General features: G+C 47.3%; 1 protein-coding gene across 1 annotated transcript in view; it reads left to right on the forward strand.

Annotated features, from left to right (window-relative positions):
• Positions 1 to 23,949, forward strand: part of BMPER (BMP binding endothelial regulator) — a 171,170-nt gene that overhangs the window by 33,655 nt on the left and 113,566 nt on the right. The window contains exons 4-6 of the mRNA XM_081146936.1: positions 11,789 to 11,871; positions 14,926 to 15,016; positions 19,135 to 19,217. Of these exons, the coding sequence (XP_081003062.1) occupies positions 11,789 to 11,871; positions 14,926 to 15,016; positions 19,135 to 19,217 (257 nt within the window). The remainder of the gene's footprint in view (positions 1 to 11,788; positions 11,872 to 14,925; positions 15,017 to 19,134; positions 19,218 to 23,949) is intronic.

Below are 23,949 nucleotides of genomic sequence, written 5' to 3' on the forward strand. Positions count from 1 at the left end.
GAGGCAACTCGCTTCCATGAGCAAGAGGAGTTAATCACGCCCAAAGCGGGCTGTTCGGGGGAAGGCTCCCGGGGGTGGAAAATTGTGCACACAAAGGCACAAAATAGTTCTTAGGCACCGCCTGCCACTTATAATCACCTAGGGAACTTGTTAAAATACCAGTTCCTGGGCTTCCCTCCAGAGCTCTTGAATTAAAATGAATCTGGAATAAGTTTTTGTTTGTAAGCTGTTGATTGTTTGGGGGAGGGTAGAGGGGTCAGACAAAAATGAGGAACAGAATGCTGTCACGATTTCTACTTATTTTGCTCGGAAAGAGATGTTGATAGTGAAAAGGCAATTCAGTTTGAGGACAGAGATATGAAACCTCACGTTTCCAAGAGGATTCTTAAGGTTGTGTGTGTGTGCGTGTGTGTGTGTGTGCAGATGCATTTGTGTGCATATGCTTCCAGTTGCTCATGTGATTCATTCATTCGTTCATCATTCATTCATTCAACAAGTACTTACTAACCCACAGGCTGGATGTTTATGGCATGGCTCTGCTTTACCCATTGTTCTTAACTTTTAAGAAGCCAGAATATTCTTTAAAAAAAAAAGTAAGTAAATTATAACAAACTTTTCTCAAGCAAGTGTTTCAGTGTGCTTTTCAAATATTTCATGCTGATAACGACTATGGATTTTTATCCAACTACCCAACAACTCCGAAAAAGATTAATCTAATTTGAAAACACTCAATATTGCTTGATGAAAACAAATGAGATCATTGAGAGTCAAACAGGCATTTTTGGCAGCTTTTCTGTATTTACTTGGACTGAGAATCGCCCTTTAATTTGGGGTTCTTTCCCAAACAATAATGTATTTGTTATCTGCATATATGTTTGTTACTCATGGATCATAAACAAATAGGTGTGTTTCAAACATTCATAGGTGAAATTCCATCTTCTCCATGTAGAGTGTAAACTATTAATTGTCTGCAATACTCTGATGAAAGACATAAGAAAATAGGCTTTCACTTGTCAACTGGGGTTTATTTTGCACAATCTTCTCTTGTCTTTGATTTCTCTGTGCTGGGGCTTGCTTTTCTGAGTTGTGGTCCCATGGGTTGCATTTTTAAATAGTTTAACTTTTATATTTGATTTAAAAAATACCCTCTGATGTCTCAGAAAATGAAAGGAAAGAGGTATAATGTAAATATTTGCACACCGATTTCCAAAATTAGGACAAACGTCCTCGGTTCTGATAAGTAAGATTTAGACAGCAAGACATGCATGGAAAAGTTTAAGGGGGCTGGGCTCATTTCTATGGACCAAGCTCTGACCTAAGTAAGAGGGAACTATGTATAATGGCAAAAGACGGAGCCTTATTAATCACAGCTTGCCTTCCGCACAGTACAAGGCCAAGAATAAAGGGCCTCTTCTCAGTGCTGCCTTGAGAATGACTTGGAAGATGACCGTGCCTTGCAGAATATTGCTATGCGGCTGTGTTGAAGGGAGCCAGCCACTCGCCACATACAGGAACGAGCATTTAAAAAACACACGCTAAAAACAATGATAACGTTCTCTTTGTGGACAAAGTAAATTGTCTTATTGTTGAGGATGGAAAGGTTGAGTTAGCCGTGCATGTGCCAATCTGTCTGTTTCTAACCAAACTTCTTTTGGCAGTTGCAGCCGATGCCCAAACAAAAGAGATGCCCAAACAAAAGAGCGGCTTGTCCCTCAACTTCTGTTTTCCTTTCCTTTAGTCACAACCAAATTCTTGGTGGTATTTATGGGCGCAGTTTGCCCTAGGTTTCGCATCCCAAATAAGGAGCGACCTGCTTACAGCCAGGCCCTGTCAGTCATCCTAAGCACCCTGTGACTGGATTTAGAGGCTGTTTTGATGTACACAGGCCCCAGTCTTTAGATATTCATGGACGTTGCTGGCTTCAGCCCTGCTGTGGCGATGCTTATCATTCTGATTGAACAGACCAGGCAAACAGATGTTTAGGGAGGGGATCTTGTTTTTCAAGATCACACAGTGGTGAGAAGTTGCAGGGCTCAGGCTCCAGCGGCTCCTTCTTCTTGCTGTGAGATAAGGTGGGAGGAGGGACCTGGGGAGCTAGGAGGGCTCTGGAGATAAAGGGGAGAGAGAGAGAGAGAGAGAGAGAGAGGAGAGAGAGACCTGGCTCCGTTTTGCTTGCATCTCTCTGCCACAGCCCTTCTGGGTGGACCGGCAATTTCAGAGGAAGTAATTGAAAACAACATGTGGCTTAGGAGGCGGTGGCTTTTCTTACTAACTGACATTCTTTTGGGAAACCCTAACTTAATTTTTTCCCCTCCCCTTATCCATGATGAGCTTGACTCTTCTGTGAGGATTCGTGTGCCTGGTTTCCTAAAATAGTTCTGATAGACAATTCGGAGTCTCCAGAAGCATCTACAGTAGGCGAGGCCTCCTCCCACTGCCGGCCCTCGGCGTCCTGTGCCCTGTCCTGGAGACAGCCACCTGCCGGCTCCCGGGGATCCTCCAGAGCCGCTGTCCGGGTGCTGCGTGTGTTTCCCCGTTTCCAACCACACCGGCGTCTCCCCCCGTTTACTCCCGGCTGTTCTCATGCAGAGACTGACCCGTCGCTTAAAACATCTTGGGAAAGTGCGTTGCTCTGAAGAACATTCCTGATGTTGAGCTACCGCATTCTAGTGACAGTGTTGTATTTGCCATGATTTAGAGCTTAGGAGAATTTGTGATGTGTTTCTTTTTTTTTTCTTTGTTTTTATTGATTTTAGAGAGAGAAAGGGAGAGGGAGAGAGAGATAGAAACATCAGTCGTCAGAGACCCATTGATTGGCTGCCTCCTGCACGCCCCCGACTGGGGATCGAGCCCGCAACCAGTGACCTCTTGGTTCAGAGGATGGCACTCAACCACTGAGCCACACCGGCCGGGCTGTGATGTGTTTCTCGATGAAAATTGTTAGGTTACGAATGCCTGCATATATATTATAACCCTTAACCATTTTAACCTTTACCAGTATGACCAATTTTATCTACCCAGCCTCAGAAATTTGAGTGGGGGTTGTTAATACGCTTCAAAGATGGGAAAAAGCAAGTGAGCAAACAGAAAGTACAGGGGTTTCTTTTTGGCTCTTTTCTCTAACTGAAAAAAGATGTATAAGAAATTATATCTCATAGACCGGTTTTTCCATAATATAAACCAGGCTATTTTGGCATTTAAATAAAAATGGCCCTATTTGTTTGAAAAGATTTTGTGAACACCAGAATCATCCTTTACAAAAATCTGTTTTCATTGTTAAAACTGGTAAGAAAATTTAAAACAGAGATCAGCTTTCCCTGTCAAATTTGTCCCACTCCATTGATCGGGGGCCTCTGTTTTTCAGATTCTGTAGGATTTTGGAAGGCGGTTTAAGTTTGTGGTTGCCTTTAAGTTAGGAGATTAGATTTCCAAGGCTAGCTGCTGACTTGGGCTGCATCAGTTTTCACTTTTCTAAGTGGAGAGTGTTCCTCATTGTGACAGAGGAGGCTGGTGGCCCTGGTCTCCCTGTTGAATCACATGCAGAGTGCTGCAGTCGGAACCTGGGCATTCTCCCCGGGCCCCTCTCCCCCAGCCTAGCAGTGCTGCCTCCAGCTACCGGTGCCCAGTCTGCTCATTTTCTATTGACGTCTAACAAGTTATGACAAACAGCGGCCTAAAGTAAATTTGGCAACTGCGAAATGGAACGTATGTCTATAGGTGTGACTTGTATCTGTTTATAAAGCTGTATGAATGTGCAGGCACCTATTTATTATTTGAAAAAATAGTCACCAGGCTGCAGTTATAACCATTCTTATTGGGCTTTGATCAGAGAATAGTCTCAGTCTCTTCAGAAGTTGGCACTTTTTTCTTTAAATACTCACCCGAGGACATTTTCTCCATTGATCTCTAAAGAGAGAGGAAGGGAGGGACGAGGGGGGAGAGAGAGAAAGAAACATCGATATGAGAGGGACACACCAACTGGCCGTCGCCTGCATGCGCCGGGCCCAGGGTGGGGAGCCTGCAACCGAGGTACCTGCCCTTGACCAGGATCGAGCCTGAGACCCTTCAGACTGCAGGTTGATGCTCTAACCACGGAGCCAAACGGGCCTGGGTGGCACTTATTTTTTTTTGTAACAGCAAATGTTCTAGGTTTGCTTTGAAAGGACTCTCACCTCGAGAGCGCGTGTGGATCTGCTTGCCGTAGATTCTGTCTGGCGGAGAGGCTCTCGCGTACCGGGACTGGTGTGATGATGAAGGTGAGCGAGTGCATTGGCATGCCCGTGACCTTGAGTGCCTCCTTCCCGACGAGCTTATGTGCCCAGAGCCAGCTGATTGCGTTTGCAGAGGCTCGTGGTGAAAGGGCCGAGATGCTTATCTGCAGACATGCTCGGGCGTCGGCCAGCGATGCTGGGCAGGGGCAGCCCCTGCCTGCGGGAATGCCCGGGCCGTGCCCGCGCCAGGCAGAGGGGCCGATTTAGAAATGCCCCCGAGGCTTTGATGTTCTTTGTCCCGGCGACTGTGGCGTGGCCACCGCGATGAGGCTCTGATCGCAAGGGGTGCAGCTTTTACTCGTGAAGCTCCCACTTTCGGAGCTTCTCCTGGGTACCTGGCAGGGCTCAGCTGATGAGCGGAACGTGGATTTTGGAGCGAGATAAAGAGCGTTTCTGGGTGACCTGGACAAAGTAACTGAGCTTTTGTGGGTCTTGGTTTCCTCATTTTAAAAACTAGGGGTAAGACGTTTTCTGTGCCAGAGTGCATTTTATGAGAATAAAGTGTGAAGACTCCAAGTAGGATGCCTCACCTGTAAATAATTGTGCAATGGTTTCAATTCTCCCTCTTCTTTCCTTGTCTCCTGTTCGAGGGCTGCTGAGCTACAGTTTATGAAAATGTTTGTTGGGACTCATCTTTGCCAGTCGTCTCAGTGACCGCAAACCGGCCTGAGGACTCCACAGGACAAGCTCCCCCACTTTTCCTTCCCCGTTTCTGCTCAGCAGGGCCTCAGCCTCATCCTTTCTCCTTTGCGGGGAGAAGCAATGGGTGCGGGCCCTTCGACGGCGGGGCGTGGAGGGCGGAGTGGCAGCTGCGATGCTGACTCGGCCCAGGGGTGGAAGCCCTCCCGCGTTCAGGGGTGATTATGTTAAGATCCGATCAGACACAGGAATCACACGGGTGATGCGGCTCATGAAAAAGTTGTTGCAAGTATTTCCTCCCTTAACCCATTGTGTTATTTCCTTTATTGTATTAATGATATTAAAAGTTTGAAAGCATATTTCACCGAATAGAATCCTGAATTAGTTATGGCTCATAGGATGCATTTTATTACCTTGATATCAATGCCAGATAGTGTATATATCATCCTAGGAAGTTCTGAGACTGGTTCTGTCGGCGGCAATTTCATCACTTTACAACCGTCAATAAACACATGAGTTAGAAAGCCAAGGCAGTCGCGGGGAGGCTTTGTGTTCCTTTTTATTGGTGGAGTGAGCTGAATTTGCAGGCCATCTGGACTCATCTGATATTTCTGTGTATTGGGGATTTTATTCCTAAAGCCATCAAAATTAAGTAGAATAGCTTTCTAGTGTTTATTTTTCTATTGTTGATGGTTTCATTTCAGTCCCATATTTAATTCCTAATTGGAAAACAAAACAAAGAAGCGATGAAAACAAATGTCGTGGCAAGAACGCCACTCTGTAGGAACTCAATGCTTGGGTCTGACTCTTTCTCTTGGGATGGAGGAAATGGTTTGGCTATAAAATTTCCATTAGTCCCAAATAAGCAAAATTGCCTGCAGGACCCATGGTAGGTATGGCCATGAAGAGTAGTAAAAGCCTGTTTTAAATGAACTCCTAAGGACACGATTTAAGCCCTGGAATGGCCGCTCAGATTTTATGTTTATCCCTTCTGATTATACTTCCACATGTTTCTGGAGGACCATGTCTGAGAAGTGGTTCATTACACAGATTGTATGGGGCCGGGGTAATTTGGGGCTTAGTGACTGAGTCTGGGGGTGGGTGCCCGATCAGGTGGCCCGGAAGCAGCAAAGCCTGGCAGACCTGTCTGCTCTCCTGCCCCGTTCCGTGCTGACTTCAAAGGCCCCAAGTTTGGTTTAATTTAAGTAACTATGTCAGTTTGCATGCTAGCTCTGACCCTAATAGACAAGAATAAGCTAGTAATTTGAGGAACAAAAGTGGATTTTGCAAAGAAAAGACACCTTCTGAAAATTAGCCGAAGATGAGTCTTGAACGGCATGGGAAGAGGGGCCTAGGAAGTGTTGAGACGCTTCTCATTTCTAAAGTTTGGCAGGTGCCGGGATGCTCAAGGGCCTTCCCGATTGTGTTGAGTCCCAGCCTGCCTGGTCTGTGGAGGGGGAAGGGGTTGGTGTTAGAAGACACAGACTTGGACATCTGAGTTGATACAGGAGAGCTGGCTGTTTCTGGAGGTGGGATAGTGAACTGAACTGGTCCACCTGTCAGGAGAAGACAGGAGGTCCAGGGAATGTCACCCTTTCTGTGTTCTTTGTGGTTTCTAGGAATAGTTATATGTTGGGACTTACTATTTATTCCCAGTGAAATTAAACATCGATGAAATGCTATACACAAAGTATTGTAAGGGACCTGGACATGAACACTTCAGAGGCCAAGTGTGCATGGAGAAAGGGCCCAGGAGCATACCCTGAGTGGGGAAGGCTTCCCAGAGGCTGTGACCTTGAGCTGATTCTTGAAGGAAGAGTTAGGTAAGCAAAGGAGAAGCTGGGTGACCTGGGTGTCATTGTGGGGGCGATGGAGATGGAGGGAATGGGTAAGATCTAGGTTTTGCAAGAAGGGACCAGTATTTGCAAAACCACAGGGTGAGATCTTCTGGCCGTGTTGGGGAGAATTCTAAGTGCAGGACGCCTGCAGTGGGGGACGCTTAGGAGCAGTGAGTCCAGGCTGGGCCTGAGAGCTGTATGTGGCACGAAGTGTGACTTGTATAGTAAAGGTCCATGGTTTTCAATCCTGGCTGAACATTAGATTTGTCTTCCACTTCCTACTTCCAGAGACTGATCCATTGTCTGGAGAAGAAAGGTTGGGGAGGGGTACCAGACTACACCTCAGCCAGGCTGGGAACCATCAGTCACTGATACAGTTCGGGAGTGGGAATGAGATAAATAAGACAGGGATTTAAAAGAGTACACACTTGTGGCTGTGCAGGAGGATGCTTGAAAAAGGCCCCTCTCCTGTCCTCGAGAAACAGTCGGCGAGCCTGTGTGATGGTCCAGGGGAGACAGGTGGGAGGGAGCGGAAAGATCATTAGAAGAGAACATCTAGAAGGCATGTGGGGGTGATGGGAAGAAGGCAGCATGGTCAGACTGCCACAGAGGGGACCTATAGGGTGAAGACGGAGTGTCCTTGGATTGGGCACTTAGGCAGCTGCAGCCCGAGAGAGGCACAGTTTAGTGGGGTGGTGGAGCTGGGAGCTGGATAGCCTTGGTTGAAGAACTTGAACCTGTTTTAAGAAGCGTTCAGGTTCATTATCAAGGAAAGGTATGTAATCCCAGGGCCCTAGATGGAGTTCCAGGAATGAAGGGAAAGGGCTGGGAAAGTAAGTTGGGGCCACGTCATGGGGCCCTTGGGTACCAGAGGTTGAGTCATTGGTAGCGGTAAGATCCAGTTCTCTACTATTAGGCTGATGTGAACTTGAGAAATGAACGGATTAAGATTAGAAAGGTGAAATAGGTGGGTGAGGGCTGTTACCAGGCCAATGCCAATTTTTATGGCCCTGATGGTATTTAATAGCTGTTTTAACAACAGAATGGTGAAAATGCGGGGTTCTCTCTCCCTTGGGCCAGTGCGGCCCCTTGAAAGGTCAGAGCTAATAGGAAAAATGAATTTTATTGCTTAATTGTGGGTTACATTTATTTGTGTTCTCCCCGTTTCCCTTGCCACATGTTTTCGGAGCTGACTCGTTGACTAGGCCCAGTTTCTCTATAAAAAAATCTGTGTTTACAGAAAAATGTCCTGCAATTCTTCACCCTGAAAATATTAAATAAACAAACAAACAACAAAAGGCAAAATACATACAAGAGAAAAGTACGGCTAGTTTAAGCTTGCTTTTGTGTGATTTTAGTTTTGTAAAGAAGGCCTGTTTGGGGCAGTGTGTGATGGTTTAGATCAGCGTTTCTCAACCTTGGCAGAATTGACGTGTTGAGCCGGTTGGCTCTTTGTTGGGCCCTGGCCTCTACCCACTAGGTGTTTGTGGCACCTTTATCCCCCAGTGGTGACAACTGAAAATATCTCCTACCATTACTCAGAGTCCCCTGGATGGGGAGTGGGGGGAAGGCAAAATGGCCCTAGATGGAGAGCTGTTGGTTTAAATGAAGTATCGTGATTTTACCAGAAAATAACCACGTCTTCCTGCTGCAGGAGGGATGGTTTCATTGAAGCTTGTGGACCCCGCGATGCTTTTTATTGCCAGAAGAAAAGTAATGAATGTTTATAAATTCGTTGGTTGAAAGTTTATTTAAAAATATTTAAAGAGTAAGGAAATGCTCTTTTACTGGTTGCCTAACCATTCGTTTGCTTACCCCACTTATCCACTCTTTCACTGAGTTCCTGGATCTGCTCTCATTTAATTTGATAAGGATCGCATTGGCTTTTCTCTGGGGCCTTCGAGTCCTCAGTGCGAAGGGTGTTGGGAATTAGGAAGCACCCAGGTAATATGGCTGGTTTAGACCTGGGTGTGACAATGTGGGTTTCACACAGGAGCTGGATTCCAGTGTCAGATTCACACCCGATGCCTTCTCACTTTGAGCAGGTCACTTTGCTCTTTCCGTGCAAATTTCCTCAACTGTGAAATGAAGGAGATAATCTGTATTATCAGTAAGTTTGCCTCTAGTTCTAACTAAGATTGAAATATTTCAGTTATTTCTTTGAGTTGGTCCTGACCCCACGACACATCCCCCAGTGCAGTGCACCCAAAATGTGCTTGGCAGCTCACCCATGATCCACACACCACAATGCTGGTCTACAGTGAGATAAGGGCAGGAATGGAGAGTAAACAATTAGAGATTTTTTTAATAATTCAACAGAGTAATTCTATGCCTGCTACGTACAATAATAAAACATTAGGCTTATATTCTGTCCTAGTCTTTTAAATTGAATTTTTCTAGCAATTCATTTTATTATAGATTATGAAGTATCAGTCCACGTTGGATTGAAAGAACAAAACAAATTGGTATTTTTGCTTCCCTTTCTACCTCTGCCACTAAGAGATATTCAGTATATTGCTTCTCTGGGGGTTAAATAAAAACAAAGGCAAGATGTTGCCTGCCGTATTAGCCCCATAAAGTTGGGAGCCAACAGAATTTATTATAAAGAAATTTGCCTTATAGAGAATAAGAAATAATTCTAGAGTAAGCCCAGGGTTCTTTTTGATTCCATGTGTGTGTCCACATAGCTCCTGTTAGTGTTTGGCTTTAGGGTAAGATGTTTAGTTTACAACAGGGACCAACAGCAGGGGACATCTCTTCCTTTCATTATTGTGTTCCCCAGAGTCCCTCTAGGTCTGAGATCTGCCATGACGCTTGGTGTCCTGGAGTCCCCCTAACTAGCTGATGCTGGGGAAGGTTAGTTAGGGTAGAAGGACAAGCTGGGGATGATACTCTCTGAAGTGATAATTACCAGGCATTTTTGAATCTGTTCTGTAATCCAGACTCACCCAACATTTGGGGGAATCTATTCTATGGAGCCGGGTGTGGTCGACTGCCATGTAAACAAGGGCAGTGAAGCAATACAGCGCTTTACAACTTGACCTTGGTCTGTACGTGTTGGAAGAAGGTAGGGGAGCCAGACTTCCAGCTGACGGTTGTTGGAAGCAGAAGACATCGCTGCATTTCCCGCACTGAGGACCACTTGTTCCAATAGCTCTTAGCCCCCATGAGCGGGATGATTCAGAGAGGCCTTCCCGCTGCTGGGAGCCCGCGCACATGACCTGGCATTGTCGGGAGCAGCCTCTTGGCCGGCAGCTGCTTCTGGGGCTCTGTGGGTTTTGTAGAGCACTTCCTCCCCCACAGTCAAAAGGCAAGAGCTTTGCCTGCCCTATTAGCAGCATAAAATCACCCTTTCTTTCCACTTTTTTTAATCCAGAGGATGAAAATATATGACATATTTGGAAACCCCACTGGCGGACTTGGCAGGCGTTTCATATTTACTTGGACTTCGCATGAATTGGACTTGGGCCTCTGATTTCCCCGCCTCCCTCTCTCGGAACAAGTTATTTATCATCCGAGCGAGCCCGTGTTAGTGGATCAGACGTGCACATGGCGCGTCTATTGTGAGTGTGTTTGTTCGGGAAGATTTATGCTAGCTCGAATTGTTTCATATTGGTTTTCATTGTTGGAAATTTACTGTATTCATTCTCGGTTTGGCGTGAGCATTTGTAAGTGTGCGAGGGGTTCCTGTGGTTGAACATTTTATCGCTGTAACACTTCATGCAAAGGAAATTAAAAAATATATAGTGAAAGCATTTCTCTAATATGTTTCCAATCAGCTGTGTACTTTGGTAATTTGATTTGTAGGAACCAGAGAGAAGAGCATTACTGAGCTCTTTTCAATCATTCACAATTCTCTGGGAATTCAGATCATGGTTCCAAGCCCATGAAAATGTCTGTCGAGATTTTCTGAAGCCCTTAATTATTCTGTTTGTATGTATTCAGAGGGTTCTGTTGTCGTTGTAAAGAATTCAGGGGAGAAGGTGAGGCTCCTCTCTGTATCTTGGACAAGAAAAAGTGATGTGAGTTGAGGTTGACTGATTTGCCAGAAGTCAGTCATTGGTTCTGAGAGGCAGGACCTGTTATCCCAGGCGTGTGTCCCTTCTTCTGTACTCTTCGGGCTGAGCAATTGGACTCTTAATTGGTAAATTTCTTTGTCCAGTGGGCTCCTATAATATGCGGTGCCTAGAGGCATCCCCAAAAGTGTCATACCCAGGGTGGAGGACGTTATTTGGACAAGCGAAATCAAGATCTAGGCTGTGATCATTGCACCATTATTTCTTTGGCTCTTTCTATAGGGACTTCAGTTAACTGGCTTGTTGCCTCTTTTGAGGATCTCTGGCCTTTGACTTCTGTTTTTTCCAATAAGCGAGCATGAATTCTGTTTTGGCTAGTGAATTAACATGTGATGATCTATACATTGATAGTTTCACATTTCCTTCATCTAGTTCATAGCCTGAAAGTAAAATCAAAGTGAAATGTGAAATCACAGCTCTTTGAGCTGGGAGTCAAGACTTGGGCGGTTTCAGCTGGTGAAGATGGTAGCTTGTCAAGAGTCTCAGATGGGGATAGAATTTTACAATCATTGTCTGTATTTTAATTTTCTGCTTTTATTTTTGCTACCATGTTTTAAACGTCCCTCTTGACCTGCAGCAGTTTTGAGTCCATTTAGTCTTATGTAAGATCCCCTTTCACCGTGGTGTTTTAGACCTGGTCCCCCGCATACTTCACGAGACATAAATAAAGTCACGCATGAGGTTATACATTGGGCCAAGAGAGCTCATCAATCCATGGTTTTTCATTTGAAAATATAGTCCGTGCAGTTAATCTTCTCAGTAGTTAAAGAATTAATGCAAGTGAAGGCCAAGTGGATATTTAAAAAGCTTAGTTGTGTTTTGGGGGAAATAGCAAAGGAGTATGATGGCTCCTGTGATCCCCAGTCCTGGCTGAGATAACATAACTTCTTTTGCTCCAAAGATAAAGGAAACAAACCCATATTCATTGTTGGCCTGTCTTTCTGCTTCTGTGTTTTCCGTCTAGGTTGTACCTATGAAGGAAATACCTATAACAGCTCCGTCAAGTGGCAGAGTCCCGGGGAGCCCTGTGTCCTGCGCCAGTGCCAGGTAAGGTCCAGCGATCTTAGTCTCCAGTAAAAAGGAATCTTTAAACCCCTCCTCAGGAGTTCCTTTCGGGCAACAGAACAAAACCAAAACAACCAACCAACCAAAACCAACAATCAAAACCAACTGTATTCTCCCCCCCCCCAAATATGTTTTTATTGATTTCAGAGAGAGGGAGAGAAAGATAGAAACATCAATGATGCAAGAGAGTCATTGATCAGCTGCCTCCTGCACGCCCCCTGCTGGGGATCGAGCCCACAACAGGAATCGAACCGTGACCTCCTGGTTCATAGGTCGACACTCAACCATTGAGCCGCATCGGCTGGGCCCAACTCTGTTCTTGTACATATTTATCATGACAGTCACCAACACAAGACAGTCCAGGACAGATATTGTATGGGACTTGTTTCCAGTAACATACAGAGGAGTTGTTCATTGTTAAATCGTGCCTGGAAAACCTCCTGGAAGATGCATATGTCCTTGGGGAGAATTCATGTCTTCCTGTGAGCCAACTTTAAGCAAAACACAAATTCCTGTGAGCAGAAAGAGGCACTGTAAGCGGATATATGTTTTCCTTCTTTGATTCAGAAACGTTTTGAATTGGAGCCAATCTGTACACTGTATTCAGTCAAAGCAATTAGTACACTGTAACCTCAGTGATTTCAACCCAACAAATTTAAGAACCACAGGGTCAGCTCCTAAGGAGCCCACTGTGGCTGGCGCTTGCTGAACTTGGGAAAGAGTGTTGACTCTATGTGGTTCTGATCGTTACGGGTCTGAAACACAGCAAGATAAACGAAATGGCAAATGCAGAATCTAAATTTTCAAACTCCCTTTTTTACCCCTTAAGAAATGCTCTTTAAAAAATGCTCATTTCCTAGCTGACGTGGCTCAGCGGTTGAACATCGACCCATGAACCAGGAGATCATGGTTCGATTCCCAGTCAGGGCACATGCTCGGGTTGCGGGCTTGATCCCCAGTAGGGGGCGTGCAGAAGGCAGCCGATCAGTGACACTCTCTCACTATTTATGTTTCTCTGTCTCTCTCCTTCTCCCTTCCTCTCTCTGAAATCAGTTAGAAAAAATTAAAATCTTAAAAAAAAAAAAAGCTCGTCAAATTTTGGCGTACTTTTAAAATTCTTCTCTGTAGACAAGATGCTGTTAAATCATTTACCCCCAGCTCAATTTCATTGGTCAAGGGTATACTTTTACATTTAAAGGAGAAAGAACTGTTAGTATAATAACATATATTTCTCTGTGGTGTTTTTAAAATATGTTTTAAATATGTTTTTATTGATTTTAGAGAGAGAGGAAGGGGGGGAGAGAGAGAAAGAGAGAGAGAATCATTGATGTGGCATCGATCAGTTGCCTCCTGCATGCACCCTAACCGGGGATCAAACCTTAAAGCTGGGTATGTGCCTTGACCTTTCCATGCACGTGATGGTTCTCAACCAACTGAACCACACCAGCCAGGGATCTCTCTGATCTTACCTCAAGTATATTTACATTTAGTTTATTGAAATCTGAATCTTATCTATTCACATTCTTATTAGATGCCCACAGGTTCAGTAACAGAGAGAGCGCAGTGTAGTAAGGAAAATATGGACCTGCCACTCATGGAACTTGTTACTTAACCTCTCTGGACCTCACGTTCATCCCCCCAAAATGAGGATGGTCCTATCTCATAGGGCGGCTGTACTGTGAGCAATAGGAGGCTGACGTTAAGATCACTTCTGGTAGAGCCTGCAGGTCCTGGGTCCAGCTAGGTGCCAGACAGGTAACAACTGGCCTAGTGATCTGGTTTATTTCCAGTTGCTTTGAATTCGAGCTCGTTTCTTACAGCCTCCTTCCGAAGGAGTTCTGATGGGTGAAAAATTCACCTTTATTTTCTGCTTTTACCTTTTTACTGGAACAGGACACTCTGAAGATGGCAGGCAGGAAATTCACGGGAACTAACCCGAAGAATCCCCCATCTGGCCTGCAGATAGTAAAGGGAATTGACCTTGAGCCGTAGCCCTTTGCATTGCCTCGGCTGTATAACTGAGGCGCAGGTTCTTTTTTGATGTATATCACAGGATTTTGGCGGTGGTTGTTTTCTTTCCCAGTGTAATATGGACCACAATAAACTGCACTGGTGGTGGGGGCCTCAGGCCTGACAGACATGAAGACATTTCAGAAAAAACTCCTTCCTTGTTGTGTTGAGATGCTATGGTAACAGACACAGAGGAAAATGATCTCGTTATCAAATCGTTACATTATTTTTAGCCTGTGTTACACGTCCCCTCAAAACAAGACTGAGCAATCACCAAACACACAAATCCATTTATAAAATAGGGACAGAACATGGTGAAAATTCTCCGACAGCCAACTCTGAAAATTAATTTAAATAATGTTTCAACTGATATTAAGATACTAGAGTCCCAAGATCAGTTTGCTAATGAGTCACTTGATTTCCCAAAGTCCCTATTTTGACATGTGTATGACGAACTTTAAAATAGTTTCATCTCTTCAGTTGATGCTGGAGAGCCAGGCTCTGGGGGGGTAGGGGGCAGAGTAAAACGTCTAAGATCGCAGAGCTGGGCTAGTTTTTTCTAGAAGGGTTGCAAGGATTTAGGCCTCCAGATGCCCGTCTGGAATGTTATGCTCATACCCTTTGCCTCATAATTAATGGCTTAAAGTATAATAGCAATGCTAGGAAATACAGTAAGTGTTGAAAGCTTAAAACAATTGTGAACAGCGCGGCTCGGTCAGCTACTGACTGGCAGCAGGGCCTTAAACCCTAGATGTAAAAGACAGACAGACATCAGGGCCAAAGAGAAGGGCCAAGGTCAGGGCGAGGAAAGAGACAGGACCAGCGCCCTGAGTTCAGAAGCATCCGTGGGCGGAGCCAGGGGGACGTGAGCTGACCTGTGCCACCCACCCCTGCATCTGACACCCGCCCTCGCTTCGCTCTGCACCTTGTGTGTTCAGGCCCTTCTCCGGTTACCTTGGTTACTTTCCAAAGTGCATGGGCCCTCGGGGACCCGGGCTCACTTCGCCTGGGTGTTCTGTTTTGCAGGAAGGCGTTGTCACCGAGTCCGAGGTGCGATGTGTCGTGCATTGCAAAAGCCCCTCCAAGCCTCCGGGATCTTGCTGCCCCGCGTGTCCAGGTAAACGCCCCGGGCGGGGAGGGCCGCAGGGCCCGCAGAGAGCCGCACCGTCGGAACCTGAGTTCCCCCAGCGTGCGTGGCTCCCCCTTTCCCGACGGGCTTTTCCTCACTTTACGTCGGTGCAACTCATGGGTTTGGAGAGCAAACGTCTTTGCCTGGAAATGTCCGCTGGCCCCCTGGTGAGCCGGGGGTGCAGGCACCGTGCTGTAGGTCTTGGCACCTGGATGCTCGAGGCCCAGGGGGCTGCTTTCCACGCGGCGGGGCCGCAGGTAACGCTTATTTTGGAAGGAGAGGCTGTGGCTTTGCCTCGCTACCAGAAAGGTCTTTTTACGGCTGCAGTTTGCAGTCCCTTGGCCAGAGCTGGCCTGGGTGATGAGGTCACCAGATGTTTTCTGAAAACGAGAGCCGTGTCCCTGAGGGAATTCAGCCCAGGGCTGGGCGGCCTCAGCTGTCAGTGCGGGGCAAGGGGTTGCACCCACTGTCCTTGCAGAGGGCCCCGCTGCCCAGCTGGGCGGAGGGCTCCTTCCCTCCCTGTGGCCGGAGGGTTTCCTCTTATACTCGGAACAGGAGTACCAAGGCCCCCTGCCGCCCTGCTTGCCCTTAGGTGCGAGCCTGGGGATTTTGAGTTGAGAGCGTTTTTTTTTCTGATCCCTTAAGCCCCTGGCCTATCCTCTTAGACAGATGTTCTGCATTTTGGGGTTTCCGCTGAGTGTTTTTCCTCGTTGGAGGCGATGCTCACAACTCCTCCTTGACATTTGAGGTTAATCTCCAAAGAGCCTTCTGTTCTGTGCACCTTCCTGGGACATGGGACATGGGGCGCTCAGCACAGATGAGGCTCTCTGCTCAGGGCCTGCCGCTCCCCTCCATGTGGCCTGACATGCGTCCAGACCTGAGCCCCTTCTGAGGTCTGGTCTTTTCTTATCTTTGAATGACAATCTGTCTCCACTCCTTCTGACCTTCCTGAGTTCCCTGCGCAGTCCTGATGGAACCAATCTTCCTTTTCACAGTGGGGTTTCTGTGAAGTGTTATTGGAGGAGCTTACACGTAGACCAAAACCTGGCTGATAATTCTTTCTGTAATCCAGTTGTTCTGTATCTATCAATCAGAGTTTGCTTGAGTACTTTTTTCTTCTGAATGCACTAAATATGCTTTATATCACATAGCCATACTCTTAAATGCCTACAAGATCTTCATTAAGCTAGGTCACTAGTTTTCTAGGCTGTACATTAACATTACTTGGGATGCTTCAAAGAATAAATCTTGGTGCCCAGGCTGCACCACAGACCAATTCCATCGAAATCTCTGAGGGCAGGACCCAGCCCTCCCAGATGATTCAAGGTTGAGGTTGATCACAGAGCAAATTTTTAATGCTGTGTAGATTTAGAAATTATCATAGCTCTTAAATATTAATTTGGTTGTGTTGAGTAGACTCTTGTTTTATTGATACAGAATCTACTGATCATATATAACATCCCTCCTCAGTCAGGAGGTGGTCATATTTTTTGGCTGCCTCTGAAAGTGTGGCGTCCAAGCCTCAGCGTGAACTTATTTTGGCCGTTGAAGTTCTCATATTTGAGCAACTTCTTCTTCCATTTTGTTTTTGGTTGAGTTCCCGAGAAGTAAAGGCTGGACTCCATGGTTGTAGATACTATACTGTTCAGTGCATATGACCCTCCAGTGAGGGACAAGGTACTGTCCGCCGTTCACCAAGGAAGGGAGGACACCCAGTGAGAATGAGGCCCGAGAGTGAGTAAAGGCCAAGGGCGGGGTTGGTGAGGCTTCTCTTTCCTCCCACCACCCCGCACACCATGGTAATTGTTCTGCTTGGTTCCAGATGCCCCGGGAGGCACATCTTTAAAGTTAGCATGCCAGTGCCACACGCTAGGCCCCGGCGCCCTCAGCTGTGGGGTCAAGAATCAACTTTGTTCCCTCTTCTGTTTTTTCCCACCCTCTTCTCAATTTCATCGTTTTAAAGTTGAATCTTTTTTAAAAACAATATTCTTATTGATTTTTTATTTTTTGAGAGGAAGGGGGAGAGAGAGAGAGAGAAAAACATCAATGATAAGAGAGAACCAGTGATCAGCTGCCTCCTGCAGGCCCCCTGCTGGGGACTGAGCCCGAGACCCAGACATGTGCCCTGACCGGGAATTAAACCAGGGACCTTTTGGTGCATGGGACCCGTCCAGCCAACTGAGCCACACTGGCCAGGGCTCCCTCTCCTTAATTTCGAAGGCTAACCTTTGGGTTGCAAATCAGAAGACTGGAAGAGGCCACATCCAGAGTGCTTTATCTTTTGCCTTGGGAGGGTGGACTCAGCCAAGTCTAGATCGGGACCCTCAAGGGAAGCCTTGGGACATTCTCCTTGGTAATCAGGACTGGCATCTGTCATTGATCACGGAGTGGTATCCACATAATGGCACACATGTACAGTCTGTGGCCAGCTTCCTCCTGAGACAGATTCCAGGGTATTCTTGGCCACCGACTCCTTCCTTTCCCTCTGACCCTTTGCGCAAGGATGGCGGGTTGTGATGGGAGCCGTTTGCATGGAATTTTCATTTACAATTCCCTATTTAAGCTGTCAGATGTAGGCTGTTGTGGTTAGTCACCTGGCAGCCTGTAGGACAGAGCCAGTGGTACAAACATATGAAAGATTTGAAGAGTTTTTGTTGGCTGCGTCCTTTGAAAAGAGACGACCGTGTAGCTGCCATTATGAACAGCGCTGAGCCCCAGCCACTGGGAGGGACCCAGGTTCACCGGGTCTTCCTGCGTCATTGGGAACAGCAAGGAGGTGGCTGATGGCTGGGTGTAGGTATCAGACGGACTTTAAAACCAGTTCCACTCAGCTATTCAGCTTTAGACTTAGCATCTGTCTCCTTGCCTTGCAGTGAACAGTGGGCTCTGTGTGCGGTTCATTAGCCGGATCGGGTGGGTAGGGGTAACGCTTGTTTCTCCTTGGAAGGAACCAGCTGCTTCAAGAGTTTGGTGGGCTCTGTGGATGAGTTCAGTTGGCTGGCCGTGAACACTTACTCCCAGGGGCATGAGCCAGTCTTTCCCAAGAGCCCCTTTGCCGAGTGTTGGCCACTGCTACTGCTGCTCCAGCACTGTCTGCCATGTGGAGTGGCCTCGGCTATTCTGGCCAAGTGCCTCCAGAGGACAGACCTGAGGAAAGTGGCTTTGCCATTAGCTGACAGTCCTCCCATGGCGCGGGTGACGTAGGATTACTGGCCAGATGTGCTTTAGGTCATTTGTGAGATCTGTTAAGAATATAACAGTGCCCTGAGCATCTTTCTGAATGGCAGACACCTCCTGGGCTTCTGGTCCTATTTTTAGCCAGACTTGCTGGGGGTCACAACCCCTTTAACAGGATACAGGGTGGGACTGGAAACCCGTGTGGCACCTCCTGACCTGCCTTTGCCTCTTCTTGTCTTGGCGCCTGGCCCTCTGTATGGTGTGGCCAGTGGATCAGAACTGAGTTCAAATCCCAGCTCTGCCACCTGCCAGCTGGGTGAGTTACTTCTTTTCTCTGAGCCATGTCTTCCCCACCTATGGGGACAGTGACAAAGGTCCCTACTTTGTAGGCTCACTGTGAAGATGGAGTGAGCTGAGGAGCACAGAGAGGGCCTGGCAGAGCTGAGCAATTCCTGGGTACTCACTGATGGCAGCTCTTCATGTGATGGGCTCTTTAGCTCATCAGTGACTTCTCTCGCTGGGACTTCTTCTGGTTGCCTCCTCTGGCCCCTCTGGGGTTTCGTTCCCCTGGCCGTGGTCAGTGAGTTGTGAGTTCCACAGACTCTTAGGGCTCACCACTCTGCCCTGGTCCCCTTCTGGCTGACCTGGGTCCAACCTCTGGTGTGCTTTCGAGCATCTTCGGATTTCTGGGCCTATGTCAATCTTTTGTACTCTATTGTTCCCTCCCTCCCTCCCCCCTCCCTCCCTTTCTCTGCCTCCCTCCTCCTCCTCCCTCCTTTTCTTACTCCGAGGCAGTATTGTCCTCTGGTTAAAGGGGACACTCTGCTAGATGGAGGTGGAGGTGGGAGACCGGCGAGCAGTGGGTAGAAGGATGGCGTCGAACGGAACAAAGGCTGCTGCTTCATTCGAAACTCTCCTTTGCTCTGCAGGCTGCGTGTTTGAGGGCGTGCAGTACCGAGAAGGGGAGCACTTTCAGCCCGACGGAGACAAGTGTACCAAGTGTTCCTGTGTTGTAAGTACTGCCCTGGGTGGTCCGAGCACGATCCTTCTGGTTAATTGCAGCTGGGACTCACCAGAGTGGCCCTGACTCTCCTTACAGCCTCCCCTCCTCTCCCCGATATGGAACCCAGGGGAGAGCCGGTCTCTCGACGGCAGGTATCTCGACCCTGGCGCTGTTGGCATCCTGGGCTGGGTAGGTCTTTGTGGTGGCGGCTGTCCTGTATGTCGTAGGATGTTTAGCAACATCCCTGGCTGCTACCCGTTAGATTCTAGGAGCACTCACACCCTCAGTTGTGACAACCAAAAATGTCTTCAGACATTGCCACCTGCCCCCTTGAGAACAAGGTCAGTCCTCATTGAGAACCACTGGTCTAAGGAATGGGGGGAAGAGGCTGGTTTTCCTCCACTTGCTGTCTTCTTTGGGGAGACATGGATTCTCTGCTCTTTGGGTAAAGGAGCTTCTCGCTGAAGCAGCTGTGGAGTCCTTGGTGCAGTCAGGTGGGAAGCTGGTGGGGTCAGCTCGCCTTAGTGTATCCTGCGCGGGGAGAGAGCCTGGCCCGGGGATCGGCCAGTTACACTGGGGGGAGCGGACAGGAGGAAGGGGACCCTAAGCTGTGGATTTGGGAAGAGGAGGGACTCATGAGGCAAAGCCGCAGACCTGCCTTTCCAAGCGTTGTTGACTTGTAGCTCATGTCCCAAGGATACCTTCAGAGAGCTTGGGATGAAAAAAGGAACTTGGCCGATGTTAGGATATTAAGGGGGATCTTTTTTATTTATGTATTTTAAATTTGCAGTAAAATCATTGGTGATGACGGTGGTCACGGTGACGAGGGGGAACCTAGTCTTAACCAGCCACTCCAAGTTATTTACACCATATATTTTTAAAGCTTTTAATCATTTGTAATAAAGAACATACAGTATGCATCTCAGAATATTAAAAATAATGGGGAACTTGAGCATCGTAATTTCGCCAAAGTAGAATCAGATGTGGACCATCATAAGTCATAGCATTTGTCATTTCTCTACATGTCTTTCCTAAAATCTTTCCCTTCCTACAGCACACACAGCTTAGAGAGTCCCGAGGAAAGTAAGCGTGACCAAGGGTGAGGGCTTTTTCATATGGGGAAGGGGGGGGAGGGAGGGAAAGGAGACAGACAGGGAAGGAGAGGACATATATGATATATGTACTATGAGGTATGTAATATACATCATATTGTAATAGTATACAAAAACACAAAGGCAATTTACTAATGAAGATTAACATGATTTTGCAAATTCAGATTCAACTTCGATGTATTTCCTCTCTTGCTTATTATGGATAAATAGCTTTGTGTTGTTTTTTTAAGTAAATAATTTCTATTTGCCATTAAATATTGCTCGTTTCTCAATTTTATTTCTCTCACACCGGTAGCTGTGAAGTTTTCTGATAATTTATTTTGTAACCAATCTTTACTCAGTGCCTTGACCTTTTTTACCCGGTCCCCGATCCCCCCTCCTCTCTGACAACTAATAATCTGTTCTCTGTATCTATGAGTCTGATTTTATTTTGTTTATATTGTTCTTTAGATTGCACATATGAGTGAAATTATATGGTCCTTGTCTTTCTCTGACTGGCTTATTTCACTTAGCGTGATACTCTCCAGGTCCCTCCATGCCGTTGCAAAGGGTAAGGTTTCCTTCTTTTTATGGCCGAGTCGTAGTCCATGGTGTAAATTCCACAGCTTTTCTATCCACTCATCTACTGATGGGCACTGGGGCTGCTGCCAGATCGTGGCTACTATAAATAACGCTGCAGTGGACGTAGGGGTGTATGTATGCTTTAAAACCTGTGTTTTGTGTTTCCACTTCTGGATCTATATCCCCAAAACCCGTTGCTCTTTCTCAGCCTACAGTCCTTTCCTCGTGCCGCTCTGTCTGCAAGGCCTCCCTTCTCCCTGTTTCACATTTCCATCTGTGACAGCACACTAAAACCCAGGAGTGCCTTCTCTTCCAGACCGATATTCTGCCCATTAAGGCCGCCAGCCCCTTCTTGCGGGGGAAGGAGAGCTATTGTTAGACAGACACCCCCTCTCAGGAGGTTGGTTCCTCTCTGCCTTGAGCACCCCTCTGGGGTCGCGCACCCGTGCAGCATCCCTCCTGGGCATTACCCTCTCTGATAAATGAATCTCCAGCCCTTCGAGGGGTCCCCCAACTCTCCGGTAAACACTGTGTATATCGGGTGGCGTGTATTTCATATCCCACGCCCTTAGTTACACTCTCCAAATCCGGGAGACTCTGCCTACCCGTGTTTTTGTGATGGGGCGACGGAGGCGGACGGCTGGGGAGACGCTCCACCTCATCGAGATGGACTCCGTAGATAATGAAGAAATGCCTGACCCGTGACTTTACATCCTGATCTGGGTCACGACCGTCTATATGGCTGGCATTCCAGACAGCTGAGAGCATGCGAACGTTGGAAGGCTTCTGGAGAGGATTTCACAATCGCTCTCACCCACTCCAGAGGCAGCGCGTCTGACATGGTTAGGTGTGAGTGTCATCATGACTCACGTGAGGAATGCTTTCCCGTGACTCCTGAAACCGAATCATCCCCATCTACTCAGGAGATAAGTAAGGGCCAGGAGAGTCTCTCCCCCAGAGTCCCGGTACTGACCAGGAGGGCGAAAACCTGAGCTCCTGTGGCTGCTCCGAAGGGTTGTCTGAGTCATAGGACAGTGTGTTCCTTGTGGCTTGTGTTCAGTCTGCCTAAGTCCTATATACATTTTAAATGTGTGTTTTTTTAAATTGATTTTTAGAGACAGAGAGGAAGAGAGAGGGAGAGAGAGATAGAAACATTGATGAGAGAGAAACATCAATGGGCCGCCTCCTGCACGCCACCTACTGGGGAGCGAGCCCTCAACTCGGGCATGTGCCCTGACCAGGAATTGGGCCGGTGACCTCTTGGCACCTGGGAAGACGCCCAACCAACTGAGCCACACCAGCCAGGCAGTCCTGTATTCATTTTAAAGGGGAAAGAGGTTGACTCTTTCCTGAGGCAGAAGGAAAGCATAGTTTATAAAGTATACCAAACACTGGTTAAAACACACATCTGCTTCTCTTTCCTTTAAGCTCCAGCTTTTATTACCTGCCTAACGGAACAGCGAACAGTTCCGTGTGCCTTTTGTCAGTCACATTCTCAGGGAATGGGACAGTGGCAGTTGGCACAGACCTTTCTGAGAAACCCGACGTCTTCCAGGCTTCTGAGACTAACGACCAAGGTGTCACTGAGAGATGTCTATGTTCTCTTTTCCCCAAACTATTTTAAGAAGCCTGTGGGCTCAGTCTTCTTGGGAATTGATTGCTGAAGGGAGGGAAGCCCACGGAGCTGTCGGACACTCTTAAAAGAGTGGCAAGTCCTCGATCTGTGAAAGCAGCCAAATTAACCGGCCAAGATCAATTACTTTTGCTGACAAAGGCGTATTAAGTTCAGAGGATTTCTACTAATAAACATGGGTTGTTAATGGGCTGTCTGTGATGAAGGAGCTGTGCTTTATTGGCTCTTAGAAGCCCTGAAGTCCATAAACACCTTTGCTCTCACTTACACTTTGGAGATTGCAAAGGGCCGTCTCCCAGGGAAAATGAACTCCTAGGACAGTTATTTGGCGAGAACAAAGAAAGCAGAGATCTTCATGGGCCCCACTCCTCCTAGACCCAGTTCCCCTGACCTCTGCCAAGCTCTTTGGCCTCCTCACTGGCCCTCCCTTCTCTGTGCTCTGGCCTCTGGGCAGATGCTTGGATCCTCACTACACACAGTGTGGACCAGACCAGCAGTGTTGGCCTCACCCCAGAGCTGGTTAGAAACGCAGAATCTTGGGCCCCACCCCAAACCTACTGAATTGAAATCTGCAGTTTAACCAGCAACCCGGAGGATTCATTTGCCAAGCAGAGTTTGAGGAGCACTGTCTAACATCTCATGGCCTTGACCTAGGCTGTTATTTCTTCTTTCCTTTCTCCATCTACTCTCCCCATATCTAGTTAGCACCACTCATCCTGCCCTTGGAAGCCCACACCTTCCTCTGACTCCCAATCTTGTTGCCTAATCCTTTAGAGCAACCATACTTTACTTTCCAAATATTTAAAATGATTTGTAATATTTTTGTGTGTGATAATTTTATTTAACTTGGTTTAGGTAAAAGGGTGACTGTATCTTCAGCTCGTGGTCCACAAAGGGCATTCGTAATAACCGTTTGATTTTCCTTCCCTCCCCCCCTCCCCCCACTGCCTCTCTCTCTCTCTCTGCTACTTTATTTCCCCTGCACCGTTAGTCCTTGCCGACTCAGCAGGGAACAGGGAGATGCACATCATAGTCGATGAGCTGAGAGGAAGATGGATTTATGACCCAGCACCGTAGCGCTTATTATGAGTTGCATGGCCCGTGGATGACTTCCCTGGGGACGTCTGGTTTGAAAAGTGTTCTCTAGGCCTCAGAGGTTTCCACTGCGCATGGCCGCAGAAGACTCAGTGGCAGGGACGGTCACCGATGATCAGGGCCACGCGCTGTGTCAGGGCTTTGGAAGAGCATAGTTCCCCCACCCAGAGTTCACCTTGCCCTGAAGCGAAGGGGACACCGTCCAGCCTCTCCCTGCCCCAGTGTCTGGCTTCAGGTTGCACTTCCCTGTAATAAGAAGCAGGGGGCCACCTCAGCAGTTTTGTGGTCACGTGAAGCCATGGCAATCCAAGTGACATTTCGCAGCCACACTGCTGTTCCT

The sequence above is a fragment of the Miniopterus schreibersii genome, assembly GCF_964146895.1.
Source record: "Miniopterus schreibersii genome assembly, chromosome: 9".
NCBI lineage: Eukaryota > Metazoa > Chordata > Mammalia > Chiroptera > Miniopteridae > Miniopterus > Miniopterus schreibersii.